A 15,724-nucleotide genomic window follows, 5' to 3' on the forward strand; every position below is an offset into this window, starting at 1 on the left:
TCAATAATATTGGAATTTATTAAACCCCTGCCCCACTATATCACTCATGCTCCAGTATATGAATCTGACGCTATACTTGCAACCGTTTTTACTCAAATGTGTTTCCTCAGAGAGGAGAGGGATGGACTGGTTCAGAAAGTCAATCAAGATAAACTGGTTTTAATAAAATACTTTAAACATATAATTTAACCATTACAAATGAATGGACAGAGCATTTTAAAGCCCCAATTGTTCAGAAACTAACTTAAAACAGAAACCACTCTCTTTTTGTTATTATTTCCCTGTATTTCCCACAAAATGTGCTGCAACTGGCATCTAAATAGTTTCTTTGCATGGTGAACTGAAACATCTTGAATGCTCAAACTGTATTTTTATGAGTGCCTAGGGACCCTAAATTTTAGTGGTCTATTAAATGCCAGCAATTTCATGCTGCCTTGCATAAAACAGCATTCACATATTAGAGCACAGAAGTTCCATAGCTACATTATACTTCTGTTCCAACTTTCTCTCGAACAAAAAACTGAAGCAGAGGCTAATCAAAATAATATTTTAAAAAAATAATCCTTTCCAGTCTTTTCACATTTAGTTTATACAATATCTGTTTATAATTGTACAGCATTTGATTTTTTTAACTTTTTAGAATTTTATAAACAACTATTATGTATCCTCAAAAAAATGTGTAGAGTGGTCAAAAATAGCAGGAGAGTAGGGGAGTATATAAACTTTTCTCTCACGCCCATAGACAATTCGTCGTCATGGTAGATGCTGATGAAAGTTAACCTCTGAAGATAGATTTGCTAATTATATATATTTTCACACAGAAGCGACCCCCAAATTTATTTTGCATGTCTCCCTATGTCTCTTATTGTAAGATATATACAATTTACTATGTTAAGATTTTTTAGTCTCTTACCTGGCAGTGTTATCCTTCTCAAAAAGAAATCCAGTCCTATAGTTTGTTTGTACTGTTTCCCAAAAGTTTCTTGAGCAAAACACGTAGCTAAGGAGGTCTAAAAAATTGATGCATAGAAAACCAAAATTAATGTCTTTGTTGTAGAAATGTAAACATAAAATCACTACTAAACCTTATTAAGTAATCTTAGTATTTACACTCCCATTAATCCAACAAGCAACTTTAAGCAGTTCTAATCAGTTGCAAGGGGAGGAGGGACTTAACACTCCCCCAGGTAAATTCACTTGCAACTACTATCCGTGGGGACAACAGGCTAATGGGTTGGATCTCTTTAAATCCCCAGATAGTCAGTCAAGCTCCTTCTTGCTGGAAATCAGAATTTGAGATCTATCAACAAGAAAACTCAAACAACACGACTAAAGATATGTAGATCTATAGATATCAGTTGAATACAAATTTCAGAGAATTCTAAGTTTCATTTCTGAGGTTAAATATTCTGAGTATTTGTGCCCTCAGCCAATAACAAGCAGTACTAATTAAAAAGGGGGAAAGACTGTTTATATAATTTCTTTTTTCCCCACAAAAAAGTGTCTTTAAATGTCTAATTTTTCTCTACATTAAAGATGTTAAATGAAAATGATCCTATAGAATGACTGTGATAATATTTATCTTTAAAATTAAAAAGCATTTTTGAGACTAATATTATAGGCAAAAATAAGTATCTTCAATCCAACAACCATAAAGATTAAAAGTCACAAGATTATTATAACCAGAACAGATGTGTATATATATATATATATATATATACACATTTTTTTTTAAATAAAAACTCAAAGTTGTACTCAAAACTCTAGAGTACCATTTCATATCAAAGTAGAATCATCACTCTGGTAACAACTGAAATAACTCAATAACTTAAAGCCTTCTTAAACATTAAATGCACTATTTATTTGTACACTTCACCAAAAAGGAGAAAGGCAGCTTCACGAAGCTTTTATGCTCTTTAAGCAAGACTCCCAAAGTTAAGTGAAAATTACCCTTTTTTACTCTGAAAGTTAAAATTAGATGTCAACTCCCAAAATAACGAAAACTAAAATAAAATTTCGAAGATAACTTAGTATAATTAATTATGACATAAGTGCAGTAATGCAAAAGAAAACTTGGCCACATTTCAATTCCTTCAAACAAAAAGACCTAAAATTCCTTTTGACACAAGAACCAGATTTTTCACACAAATAACAATTTGCACACCCTCACTCCAATTCTTTTATTATTTAAACACTCAGAACTTGTAATAAATTTCTAAGATATTTGGTCAAATATTTATTGAGCACCATAGGAAAGAGGTTCTCCCAGGCACTGAGAAATAAACTCACTACACCCAAATGAAAATTTATTTGGCTTCCCTGAACAATAGTATAAAAACTAAGAGATTAGAATGAAAAAGGTAAGCATTCCTTTTTAAAGCTTTTTGTTTTTCATTTAGCTTTATTTATGCCACCAAGCTTGTTTAACTTAGAGTGCAAAATCTGTTAAGAGGCTCATAGTTCTAGAGAAAAATACCACTATTTAGTACAGATGTTTCAAAGTGTTTAACACAGGGATGGTTGATATACTTTTATAAGACAAAGAGAAATTCAAGGCACATATAGCATTAGCATCGTGCCATTTAAGGTAATTTTTCCCATTCATTTAGGGTTTTCAAAGTTCAGTATTTTTACATTGATGAGTATTTAGAAAAATTCGAAGGTTCTTTTCTTGGAAACAGGACTGCAAGATTCTGAAAGCCCTACCCTCACACTTTTGAGGCAAACGTAAAGCTAGGATTTTTATCGGAATAAAGTACAATCTGTCAAAAGCATAGGTCACTGGGAACACAGAATATTAACATGTGTTCTTATACCATCTCTGGACAAACAGAATCGGCTGAATCAGTGGTAAGCACTTCCTCAATCATCTGGACTTTCTGCCTCTTTCATACTCAAATAAGTTCTCACAAGTCATTATATAAATATCATTCTTAAACAATCATCTACCACATCTGAAACATTTTTATCTGATTCTTTATATTGGTTTTTTTGGGGTGAACTTCTGCTTATAATTTTTACCAATATTACATTTACTAATACCAAAAAAAAGAGACCAAAAAAGAACATTCTGCCTCAAAAAAAATCTTAAGAAATGTGTAATAAAATCAAAAGTATGAATCAAAACAGAAAGAAATAGAAACACATGTTATTAGGAGGAGGAGCTTATATTTCTCCTGGAGAAACTGTTAGTGATTATCTCAATATTCCACTGCCTCCGTCCATGTGTATCTAAATGCCAGCAGTTAAAACTAACAAGAAAAAATCATGCTAGAAAAAAGAGTCAGGCGTTGAATCAGGATACAAGTAAGAATGAAAGAGAGGCCGAATTCATAAAAGGATAGTAAAGGAAACAGAATGGGGATGTTGATAGCAGCCAGTAACTTGAGGGCTGGACAGGGTATGGAGGAGAAAAAAGCTTGGTATACCAAGAGAAAAAACGTTCAGATCCTGATGTCTGTGTCTGAGAATCTCTGGCAGAAAATGCCTTTACAACTTTCAAATAGATTAGTCGAGATGACAGACTCAATCAGAACACCATAAAGAGTTACCACTGTTACCCTCTGAAGCAGAATGATAGTCCTAATTCAACAGTATGGAAGGGAGAGAAATTATGCCCTGTCCTACACTAGACGGAATTTTATAAAGAGATGAAAAACTGCAATTATTCACATTAAATTAACAATAAGAAAAAAAAAAAAAAAAACATATGGCAGTCTAAATAAAAAGCCCAGATACAACATGATGAACAAATTTCAACTGAGTCACACATGTATGAAGACTGATATATACTAGGAGGGAAAAAAAAAAATGAGCAAAAATTTAAAGACTTATGATAGAATGCAGGATAAAGGGAAATTTTTGTCTCTTTAAACAAGTGTATTGGTGCTATAGACGGTCATTACAACTTGAAACAGGAAATAAATTCAGTTATGAGCTGAATGTAAAAAGATTTAGGAGATGAAAGATTAGAAGGTATTCAGAAGGAAATTGAATAAAACCATACAAATACACAACTTAATCTTTTTTTTATTAAATAAGAGTGTTAGAAACAATGCCGATTTATGTAAAACAGTCGAACTATTCAAAAAGTTGCTTCCCCAAAACCTTCAAAGGTCATTAGAGGGTACGAGGTCGCTTTTCCTCGGCAATAAAAATCAGTAACAAAATCTCCACCCGCAAAGGCAGAAGGAAATCAACGCAATGCTCCCCATTTTGCATGTGGATGCCACCTCTCCCAGGTGCCCCAGGGAACTCGAATCCCACAAAGCCAGGGGCAGCTCTGCAGGGCCGACTGCCAGGGAAGATGTAACGAGCAGGCGTCGCCACAGAAGCCAGGGTCCGAGCTACACCAGTCACACGGATCGGTGAAGCCGGACACTGGTGGACAATGACCACCTGCGTTTCTGCAGACTCTGGCTGGGAACAGGGAGAGGAGAGGAACGGCGACAGGCTGCAGCAAGATTCCAGAAACCGTGGGCGCCTTTGACAGAAGCGACAGGTGTGAAGGCACCGCGGGCAGCAGCTCTTCGCTTTGTTTGGGGGAGAGTCACTGACCCTTCGGGATCCCGTGGACCCTCACCAAAGAGCAAGCACCGAGAGAGGATTTTACACCATTTCCGGAGCTCCACGACCCAGAGTTAAAAGCCTCAGTCTAAGAAGCCAGGAGACTGGCTGTCGGATGTTCTCGCGCACTCGGTCTCAACCAACCGTCCCCAAAGGCTAGACCCTAAGCAAGGATCCCCTTCGGCAGGAGGGCGGCCGTACCCCCTCGGCAGCCGGCCCTCACTAGGAGCGCCCAGGTACTTGTTGAATGAATGCTTGTGCGGACAGGTGCTGCATGAGCGGCAGCGACGACGAGGTATGACGCCATCAAACAGCAACCGGCGTTTATTGGGTGCACGCCGCGTTCTGAAAGCTTTACGTGGGTTTTCACATCTCATGTGCATTTGCACACTGCACCCTTTGAGGCGACCCCTCTCCATACCCACCTGACCGATGAAGCCCAAGTAGGTTAAGAATTTGCCCTCCGCTGCCCCCGACCAGTTAGCGATGGAGCCCCGAGGCGCACCCAGGGAATCTGACTCCAGAGCCAAGTTCCTGGCAGCCGCCAGCGCAGTGCTGGTATCCGAAACCGTAAAGCGGCCGGCGGCGCGGAGACTGAGGGGCGGGGGTGGGGGGCGCGGAGGCAAAGTGCGTCCTGGACTAAAGGAAGAACAAGTAAGAGGCCCTGGCAGATGTCTTGCCAGTCGTCGGAGGCGAGAAGCTGGAAAGCTTCCCAGGAGGGCGATGCTGGCCCGACTCTTGAAGAAGTAGGAGTTCGAGATCCGGGCAGAGAGAGCTGGGGAGTGACTTTTTTTTTTTTTTTCTTTCTTTCTTTCTTTTCTTTTTTTTTTTTTTTTTTAATTTAATGGGAGCTGGACAGCTCCGTCAGCCTTCACCCAGCGCCTACTTCGTGTCTGGCCCCAGGCCACACGACCAGGTGGGCCCCCGCCCTTGGGGTAATGAGGCGACGCAGAGCGGCGGGGAGAAGGCTGGGGGGGGGGGGGGAGAGGGGGGTGCCGGGACCGCGCCGGGGTTCCTGCAGGCCGGGGACGGCGGGCCCGCTGGAGGACTGACCTTCCCGGAGGTGCCGTCCCCCAGCACGACGATTTTCAGTTGCCGGTCCTGGCTCTCCTCCTCAGAGTCCGACATGGTGTCCCGGGAACCAGGCTCGCCCTCCCCACCCCCACCCCGAGGTAGAGGGAGGAAGGGTAGGGGGGGGGTCTCCGGGGGTGGGGGAGAGGAGGAAGGGCGACCGTGGGGGCAGGACCCCCCGCCCCGGTGTCTCAGCTGCCGCTGGACGTATCTAGGGTGAATCACTCGCCGGGCGCCATCTTGCCTACCTCCCCTCCCCCCTGAGCGCGGCCCCGCCCCCCCCACGCGCTACGTCGGTCGCGCTCCCCCTCCTCTGGGCCAACCCGCGCCGACCGCGAGCCTCCCTGGCGAGCCGACCCATCCGCCGGCCTGGGATGGGGGAGGCATTCGAACCGAGCAGGGAGAGATGGGCGCTCCTCTCGCAGGGGCAGCTGTGAAGCATAAAACTAAAATATAGGGTTCCAACCAGGTAGAAAAGTGGAAGCTGAGGAGCTCTCAGACGTCGTATCATATTCCCGTGTTTCCATCACCTCCTGAGAAGGTCCCTGAAGCAAATGGTTTAGTCCGAGGGGGAGGGGGGCGCGTAGACGCCTGGGCTGCGCGCCACGGTTGCCATGGAAGGCGGTGGGGCGGGGCCTGTCTCCAGGCGCCCGGGAAGCCGGTTGCGAGGGGCAGCGCACTGGGGCGGAGCCTCTGAAAGTGGTGTGGGCGCCGGGGGTGGAGAACCCAGAGGAGCGTGAACGCCGCGGACGTCGCTCGGGATCGCGCTGCCTTCGGGGGCACAGCAATAGTGGCTTGCCGTTTAACGGAGCTCTAGCGCTTATTCTGATCTCTCAAACCGTGAATTTTCTCGACCGAACAGAATCCGATGTTTCATTAATCTAGCAAGTACCCTGGAACAGCAGTTCTCAAAGTGTGGTACGAGAAACCCTTGGGGGGTTCCCAATAAAGTCAAAACTATCTTCATGACAATACAAACACCTTTTTGCCTTTTCTGCGTTCCTTCTCTCACGAGTGTACGTTTTCCAGGGGATGCATGATGTGTATGATATCATTACTCGGACAGTTAAGGACAGTTAAGTGCTTGTTACGAAGTTTCAAACATTTCTTGGTATTAATTGCAAAGCAGTCATGATAACTATAACTTACATAAACAAAAGCTCTTTGGGGTCTACAATAATTTGTTAAGAGTGTAGACAGGCCCTGAGTCCCAAAAGTACAAGAACTGCTGTCCTGGATGATCTCAGTCCATTAGAGTAGGTAAAAAGACATAACTGAAAATTTCAAGATAGTAGGATAAATTCTACAATAATAATGCCAACTTATTCCTATGCTTGTCTCGTTGTTAACTACTTTACAGGGATTATCACGGTTGATTCCTCGCGGGAACCCCATAAAGTAGGTAGAATTATCTCATTTTACAGATGAGTGAGCTTAAGGGACAGAAAGCCTAGTTCAGAGGCAGTGGTCCTGGAAAGAATGTAGGAAGTAGAATAGGAAACCAGTACAGTTTTAAGAAGTGCCCAGCCCTAAGGGGAGCATTGGAGTTCTAATCGTAGACCCACACTTACTAAATGTGTGACCTTGAACCACAGTTTCCTTATCTACAAAACAGAGGCACTACCTCCATCATAAGGTTGAAAATTAAGTGAAGTAATCAATGTAAAGTAACAGCGCAATGCCTGGCATATACTAGTAAGCACTCAATATTAACTGATGTAATTACCATTTTCATCATCATCATTAGCGATGGTCCATATTGGAGCATCATTGCTTCCTCGCCATGTGACCTTAGACAGGTTTCTTATGTAGAGTCTAGTCTCTTCATCTGTAGATACGGTTAGTCCATGATACCCAGTTAGTAGTAGTTCCCAGTACCTTCCCTACTCCCAACCACCACCAACAACTTCCTACATTACGAGGTGTGTTAATGAGACTCAGAAAAAGTACCTCAAAGGGATTTGCAAAGTTATTTGTAAATGTTAGTTTGAGGAATCTGTTTCTAATGAGGACAGATCTAACCCCTTCTTGTCAATGAAGGGAGCTAATGTTATAGAAATTTGCTTTTCTACTCATCCTTAATGGAAATGATTATGTGACCCAGTTCTGACCAATGAGACAGAAAAGGATATGCTTTGGGAAACATCTGGAGAAGATTTTCCTCCCTGATGAAGAAGAAGAAGAGGAAGAAGAAGTAGAAAAAGACGACGACATGCGGGGGGAAAACATCTCCCCCTCCTTTCCCTTGCTGTTATTATTTGGGTGAGGACATAATGTTTGGAACTGCCTCAACTTGCTTCAGCCCATCTTCCAAGCTTCTTGTCATGAGGCACTTTGGCAATGAATTCCATTACTTGCAGATAGAAACATCCCAACTGGCACAACTACGTTGGCCAAAAACCCGATTTAGTTAAGATCATAAGATCAATTATCGTGTGTGGCTTCATGTGAAAGGAAATTGAGAAGAAAACTTTGCATTTTCCTATCATCAATTTTCGAGACAACTGCCGTGATGGAGAGACCTCACTTATCTGCATATGGATCCATCCCTGGGCAGTGTTGCTACATGAAACAAGCCAATTGCATTATTTTAGTGACCATATTTTATACATCAAGGGCAAGATTCCAGGTTGAAAATTAGATTTGAAGACTTGGAGCCATACTTGTAAATTAAAGAGAAAAAAAAAAAAATTCCTCTTTCAAGCTAGCTAGCACTGAAAGCTTCCAGTATGGTGTGTTAACAGTCTGCAGAGACATAGAGCTGATCCATGGGGGAAAAAAAAATGTTTCTGTGGCACCTCCGTAAAACAGCCACAACAGGGCCATAAACTAGGGGAATCTTTTTCGGTGGTCATAAAACCAACAATTTAACAAAATGCTTAAAGAAGAATTCTAGAAATTTCAGGAGATTAGGGTTCTTTAGATATGAAGAAGTGAAAGTACTTACACAAGACAAACCTGACTGCTCTCTGCTACCACCTTCCCAACTAATTTTAAAATACCTTCTGTAGCATCCCTCCCTAACGGATGATAAACCTTGTTGGAATACATCCAGATACAAGGAGTTTATCCCCTCATGAAGCAACTCGAACTGTGGACTGATAGGTCTAGTTATTAGAATATTCTTTCTGAGATGAACTGAAGCCCTTCACTATAAATCCCAACTAGTGGTATTGGCTATCTTTTGGAGTAAAACAGATCTCCCCTATTCTAAAAGAAGATCTTCAAATTTACTCATTATGATTACTTACCTGACATATATTAACTGAATGACTACTATGTGCCAGACATTCTCATTACACTGTTTTAAGCAATGAGAGCACCCAAAATATACAAGGGCTCTGCTCCCATGGTCCCTGCAACTTGGTGGAGAGGTATAGTAGACTGAATGGTGACTGTCCTACAGATATCAGGTCCCAATCCCTGGAACCTATAAATATTACCTTGTTCAGAAAAAGTATCTTTCAGAAGTGATTAAGTTAAGCATCTTGAGATGAAGAGATAATCCTGGATTATTGGGTTGGGTCTTAATTGCAATCATACATACCTTATAAAAGAGAGACAGGAAGAAATTTGACCCAAACAAAAAAGAGAAGGCAATGTGACCGCAGAGACAGTAACTAGGATGATAGAGCCCCAAGCCAAGGAATGCCAGCCACCGCCAGAAACTGGCAGGGGCAAGGAAGGAATTCTCCCCGTAGAGCCTCTGGAGAGAGTGCAGCCCTGTCCACACTTTGACGCCAGTCTAGTGAATGCGGATTTAGCATTTATGGACTCCAAAGCTATGAGAGAATAAGTGTTGTGTTAAGCCACCGGGTTTATGGTAATTTGTCACAATGGCCACAGGAAACTAATCCAAGGAGGAACACAGATATTTCATACATCAACAGGAAAATCTTAGTTTCAGGTAAAATAGGTAATAAAACATTCAATGGATAGAATTAAGAGTAAAAACATAGGAACATTCTATTTATCACCAATTAAGACGAAAAAATGGTAAGTGAATCAACAAGTAAACTAATTTCAAAACCCCCATGTCTGCTATCATTTTAAATCCAAGAGCCATCCATTCGTTTTCTGTCATCTTTTTAAATATTGCATAATTTTGAAGATGCAGGCCTCAGGATTAAAGCCCAAGTGAGGATAGATTTGGAAACAAAGGTAAAATATTGTTCAGGAAGGCAGAATAATGGCCATGCTTTCCGCTTGGGCGCTGTGGCTGTATTTCTGCTGAAAACGTAAGAAAAATATAGAAATGATCTATAGGCTTTATCGGTCCATTAAATTCCTAGAGGAAATAAATAAATAAATAAATAAATAAATAAATAAATAGCAAGCCTCTCTTCCTGAAATTCTCTTCTCCCTTGCTTATACACATCTGTACGTGTGTGTTGCAGGTACATGTAACGACCACAGAGATCAAGATACAGTACAATTCAGAATCCCAGCAGGCTCCCTTGTGCTGTCTCTCCGTCCCTACCTCCTCTGCTACTTTGACTTCTAGCACCATAAATTAATTTTACCTGGTTTTGAACTTTATATAAATAGACTCCATACAGTATGCACTCTTTTGGTATCTGGCTCTATTCACTAAATATAGTCTGTGAGAGTCATCCACGGTGCTATGTGCGGCAATAGCTCGTACTTTTTCATTGCTGCATACCATTCCGTTGTGCGAATGAACCACAATTGAGTTATCCACTCCACCATCGATGGACAAATAGATTGTTTCAAGTTTGGGGATATTATGAATAACGCTTCATGTCTCCCTCAAAGAAAACCACAGACCACAAAATAGCACTCTCCTTTCCCACATGCACACAAGTGCTCACACACACACACACACACACACACCAATCGTCCATCTAGGTTTTATAGCCTTGAGATGGTTGGAGCATTTAATAATCATGGAGCTGGGTTTTGAGAACACCTTTGTAACATCTAGATGTGTTGATTTGCTTTTGGAGTGGCTCATCTGTCGTATCTAGTGGTCTCCACTGAAACTTCAGTTTTCGCACGGGGATTTCATTCAGCATCATAAACATGCCAGTTCCACACAAATAAACAGATTGAGCTCATTTTCAACCAAAACCTCCCCGACTGTCTTAAATGGCAGATAATGTTAAACTTCACCCAAAAGAATGAACAATGAGGAAAATTAAGGGAAGAGGCAAGAGATGAAAGGATCACCAGACAACACAATTTTTCCAAAAGACACTATTTACCATTGCAACTATGTCATGCAATACCTAGGAATGTATCTCAAATATGTATAGGGAAAAAAATTATGAAACATTGAAAGACAGTAAATAAACAATAAATGGTGACATATCTCATGTCCATGTATAGAAACATAATACTGGAAATACATCGGTTCTATCATATGACCTACAGTGTAAATGCAACTAATACAATTTTTCATGGAATTTGGAATGATACATATGGAAGGCAAAGATCCAAGAACACGGAAGATATTCCTGGAAAAGAAGAGTAAAGAATTTGCTTTACAGACGTCAAGACTTTGCATCAAGTTATATTAATTAAGATACAGTATATTATTTCAGGGATACACAAATTGACCGTTATAAAAAAAAATGGAGAGCCACAGATAGACTCCCATATTCATGGCACTTTGATATATGGCACAATATATATGGTAGTAGATAAAAGGGTAGGTAGTAGTTAGAAACCATACAGAAAAAGAAATGAAACTGGAATCCTACATCTCATCTGTCTCTCACACACACAATCCCAATGTAATCAAGATTCTAAATGTGAAAATCAAAATTTAAATGATTTGAGGTGCCTATCTTTTCTCATCTTGAGATAGAAAAGGGTTTCTTGAACAAGACGCAAAGAGTTCATCATAAAAGATGACGTGAAGAAAATTACAATAAATTTTAAAACGACTAATGAAAAGATACCATAAAGAAAGTAGAAGGGCATCTGGGTGGTTCAATCAGTTGAGCGTCTGACTTTGGCTCAGGTCATGATCTCACCATTCATGAGTTCAAGCCCCACATCGGGGTCTCTGCTGTCAGCACAGAACCCACTTCGGATCCTTTGTCCCCCCTCTCTTTCTGCCCCTCCCCCGCTCATGCTCTTGTACACTCTTTCTCTCTCTCTCTCTCTCCCTCTCTCTCTCTCTAAAAATAATAAACATTAAAAAAAAAAAAAGAAAGAAAGGGAAAGTAGAAGTCACAAACTGGGAGAAGATATTTCCAACACCTAAAACTTAAAACCAGTTGATATCCAGAATCCACAAAGAACTACTAATCAATAGGGAAAAAAAATTCAGTAGAAAAATGAGCACATTCATAAAAAGTTATTTTACAGAGGGGCGCCTGGGTGGCGCAGTCGGTTAAGCGTCCGACTTCAGCCAGGTCACGATCTCGCGGTCCGTGAGTTCGAGCCCCGCGTCAGGCTCTGGGCTGATGGCTCGGAGCCTGGAGCCTGTTTCCGATTCTGTGTCTCCCTCTCTCTCTGCCCCTCCCCCGTTCATGCTCTGTCTCTCTCTGTCCCAAAAATAAATAAAAAACGTTGAAAAAAAAATTAAAAAAAAAAAGTTATTTTACAGAAAATGAAACATCGAAAATAAACTTATGCAAAAACGTCCAATCTCCTTAATATAACCGCAGACACACACACACACACACACACACACACACACACACACAAAGAGAGCTCAATGAGATACCATTTCATGCCCAGTACATTGGCAAAACTTAAGAAGTCCAACAAATCTTTATCAGTCAAGGAAAGAGAGACCACATAGTAATGTTATCAGAGAGAATTTAACATAGGGAATTGGTTACATGGTGTTGAAAGACTGAAAAAAAAAAACAAAAAGGAAACACTGCGGTAACACCAAGTTAGTCACTCCTGGAGGCAGTTACTACCCCAAGATCCAGAGAATAAAGGGAAGAGGTCAGGAGTTATCATAACATTAAAGCTCGAAGGAAGCCTGGGGCTTTGGGACCCAGACTATTGGCTCACTGCTGCTGTGCTTCAGGGACAGAAAGAACCCAAGTAGCTGAGTCAGAATTCTGAGGACAAGAGTTCCACTTGCTGCTACAGGCCATGCATTGGAAGATCTGCACAGGGGACCCCTCCAGAGCTAGAACTCCCCACAGAGGAGAAAAAAACCATTCCACTGCTCTGGTGCCTTTATGTGAGCACAATGAGGCTAATTCTAGGAGTGTGGAAAGAAGTGGGAAACTAGAAATAACCAGCTGCTGCTGCCGAGGTGAAATGTCATTGTTGGAAGAACATTGATAGGAATAAGCCAAAAATGGGGAAGAAAAGCTCCTCTGTATCCTCCTACCTTCAAAACTCTAGTACCCCTGCCATTGGCAGAAACTGAAAGGAAGAAAATGAGCAAAAGAACAATGCCGAGTAGAGTACTAGCCCTTATCATACTAAGTCCATAGAGAAGGTGGGGTTGGGGCTTAACAATGATATTACAACCAGCACAACACCAATTGTTCAGGAGAGTGAACAATTGATCAACAGGAACTTGTACTTTTCTTGTAGAGAGTATATGAAACCACTTTAGAAAACAATTTATTATGTTGCATAATTAAAGATTTGTATACCCTGTTACCTAGCAATTGCACCCCTAGGTGTGGATCCTGAAAAATCCCATCATGCACCAAGAGAATTGTGCAAGAATTTTCATAGGCTCATTTTCATTTGAGAAATAATCCAGTGCGTCTGGATGGCTCAGTCAATTAAGCGTCCAACTCTTGTTTTCAGCTCAGGTCATGATCTCATGGTCCATGAGATTGAGCCTCATGTTGGGTTCTGCACTGGTGGTACAAAGCCTACTTGGGATTCTCTCTTTCCCTCTCACTCTGCCCCTTCCCCATTTGTGTGTGTGCATGCGCACGCTCTCTCTCTCTCTCTCTCTCAAAATAAATAAACATTAAAAAAAGAAATAATCCAAAATCTTTTGACAGCAAAATGAATAAATCTTGACATACTCACATAAGGAAATATTATATAGGAGGGTAAAATGAATAAAATACAGCTGTGTGGATTAACCTTAGCAACATAATATTGAGTGAAAAAGGCTAATCCCCAAAGACTACATACAGCATGATACCATATTTATAAAGCTCTAAAACAAGAGCTCAAAACTAAGTGTATATGCATATATATGTATATACATGATAAAAATTGTCCCAAGATAATAGTAAACATAAAATTCTAGTTAGTGGTAATCTCAAGACGGGAAGATGGATAAGAGAGAAGAGAAACAGTGGGGATTAGGTATTCAACTTAAGAATGGTGTCCTTACCCCCACCCACCCACCAAATTCATGTATTGAAATCTTACCTCCCAAGGTGACTGCATTTGGAGATTAGGGCTTCTAGGAGGTAATTAAGGTTAAATGAGGTCATTGGTGTGGAGTCCTAGGACTGGTGTCCTTATTTTTTTTTAATATTTTTTGAAGTAATCCCTACACCCAATGTGGGGCATGAACCCACAACCCCAAGATGCAGAGTTACATGCTCCACCAACTGAGCCAGCCAGGAGCTCCAGGACTGGTGTCCTTATAAGAAGAGAAAGAGAATGAGAGACAGAGACAGAGAGACAGAGAGAGAGAGATCTCCCTCCCTACATCTGCACATGCCAAGGAAAAGCCACATGAGGAATGAACGAAACAGCAGCCATCTGCAAGTCAGATAGAGATCCCTCACCAGAAACTGACCTGCTAAGCCTGGGACTTCTGGCCTTTAAAACAGTGAGAAAAAAAAAACAAAAAACAAAAAAAAAAACAACTTCCGTTGTTTACATTACCCAGTCTACAATATTATGTTATGGTAGCCCAAGCTGACTAAAAACAGATCAGGAACACAATTTATATCAGTATCTAAAAAAAAATAATAATAATAAGTGACACCTGCTTAATTTTTAAATACTGAAAAGAGATTAGAACTTCCAGATATTTTTAAAGTATTATTAAACTACTATAGTTAAACTCATGTGAAAGGGCACCTGGGTGGCTCAGTCAGTTAAGCATCCGACTCTTGATTTCGGCGTAGGTCATGATCTCATAATTCGTGGGTTCGAGCCCTGTGTCAGGCTCGACGCTGGCCGTGCAGAGTCTGCTTGGGATTCTCTCTCTCTGCCTCTCCCCTGCTCTCTCTCTCTCTCATAATAAATACACTTAAAAATTGTTTTTAAAATTATATGGAAAATACCCTGGACTAGATAGATGAATTCCTTCAACAGAAAAGTTCAGAAGGGTTGCAATATATAAAGCCATTAAATAAATAGAAAAGGTGGCATCTCTAGTCAGTGGGGAAGACATGTTATTACCCACTAGGTGTTAATTTTCAAAACTGGATGTTTACCTCATCCATTACCCTGAAATGAATTCCACATAAAATTAAAGCATATTCTTTAAATAAAGCCATAACAAACTAGGGGGAAATGGGACAATATTTATAACTTTGGATGGAAATAGCTCCTGTAAGCATTGCATAAAATTCAAGTCAAAAAATTACATACCAATAATTTGTGTACCTAAAACTTTATATATCCATGTGGCAAAAAGTACCGTTAGGATCATATAAGCTTCCAGCAACAATAGGTCAGTTAGGACCAATCTTCCCACTGAGGAAAGCTGGAAAAGCTAGCCATAACATTTATTTTAATCTGTTTGAAGTTATCAGAGAGTTACCAAAGATCTAATGGAGAAAGGAAGCCCAAAGAGCAGAAGCCAGCTGTAGGACCACTCTTCCCAGAAGGTATCTGCTGATTCAAGAGTTGAGTTTGAGGGGCACCTAAGAGGTTCAGTTAGTTAAGCCTCTGACTCTTGGTCTAGGTTCAGGTCATGATCTCACAGTTCTCATGAGATTGAACCCCTGGTCGGGTTTCAAGATGACAGCACAGGAGCCTGCTTGGAATTCTCTCTCTCTCCCTCCCTCCTTTGCCCCTCCCCTGCTCTCTCTCTCTCCCTCTCCCTTAAATTAAATAAACATTAAAGTTGTGTGTTTGTTTGTTTGTTTTTAAGGGAGCACCTGTGTGGCTCAGTCGGTTAAGCTTCCGACTTTGGCTCAGTTTATGATCTCATGGTTTG

The 15,724-nt window shown here is 41.0% G+C and overlaps 1 protein-coding gene across 5 annotated transcripts in view; it reads right to left on the reverse strand.

Moving 5' to 3' along the window:
- Positions 1–5,921, reverse strand: part of RAB28 (RAB28, member RAS oncogene family) — a 113,915-nt gene extending 107,994 nt beyond the window's left edge. For 2 of the 5 annotated variants that reach the window (XM_081795493.1, XM_060655423.3), the window contains exons 1-2: positions 5,620–5,921; positions 914–1,010 (exon numbers count right to left, since the gene is read on the reverse strand). In XM_081795493.1, the coding sequence (XP_081651619.1) occupies positions 914–1,010; positions 5,620–5,694 (172 nt within the window). In that variant the 5' untranslated portion in view covers positions 5,695–5,921. The remainder of the gene's footprint in view (positions 1–913; positions 1,011–5,619) is intronic. The other 3 variants (XM_060655425.3, XM_060655427.3, XM_060655426.3) reach the window with 2 other exon arrangements.
- Between the last annotated feature and the right edge of the window lie 9,803 nt (positions 5,922–15,724).

This window comes from Panthera onca, chromosome B1, assembly GCF_046562875.1.
Source record: "Panthera onca isolate mPanOnc1 chromosome B1, mPanOnc1 haplotype 2, whole genome shotgun sequence".
Lineage (NCBI taxonomy): Eukaryota > Metazoa > Chordata > Mammalia > Carnivora > Felidae > Panthera > Panthera onca.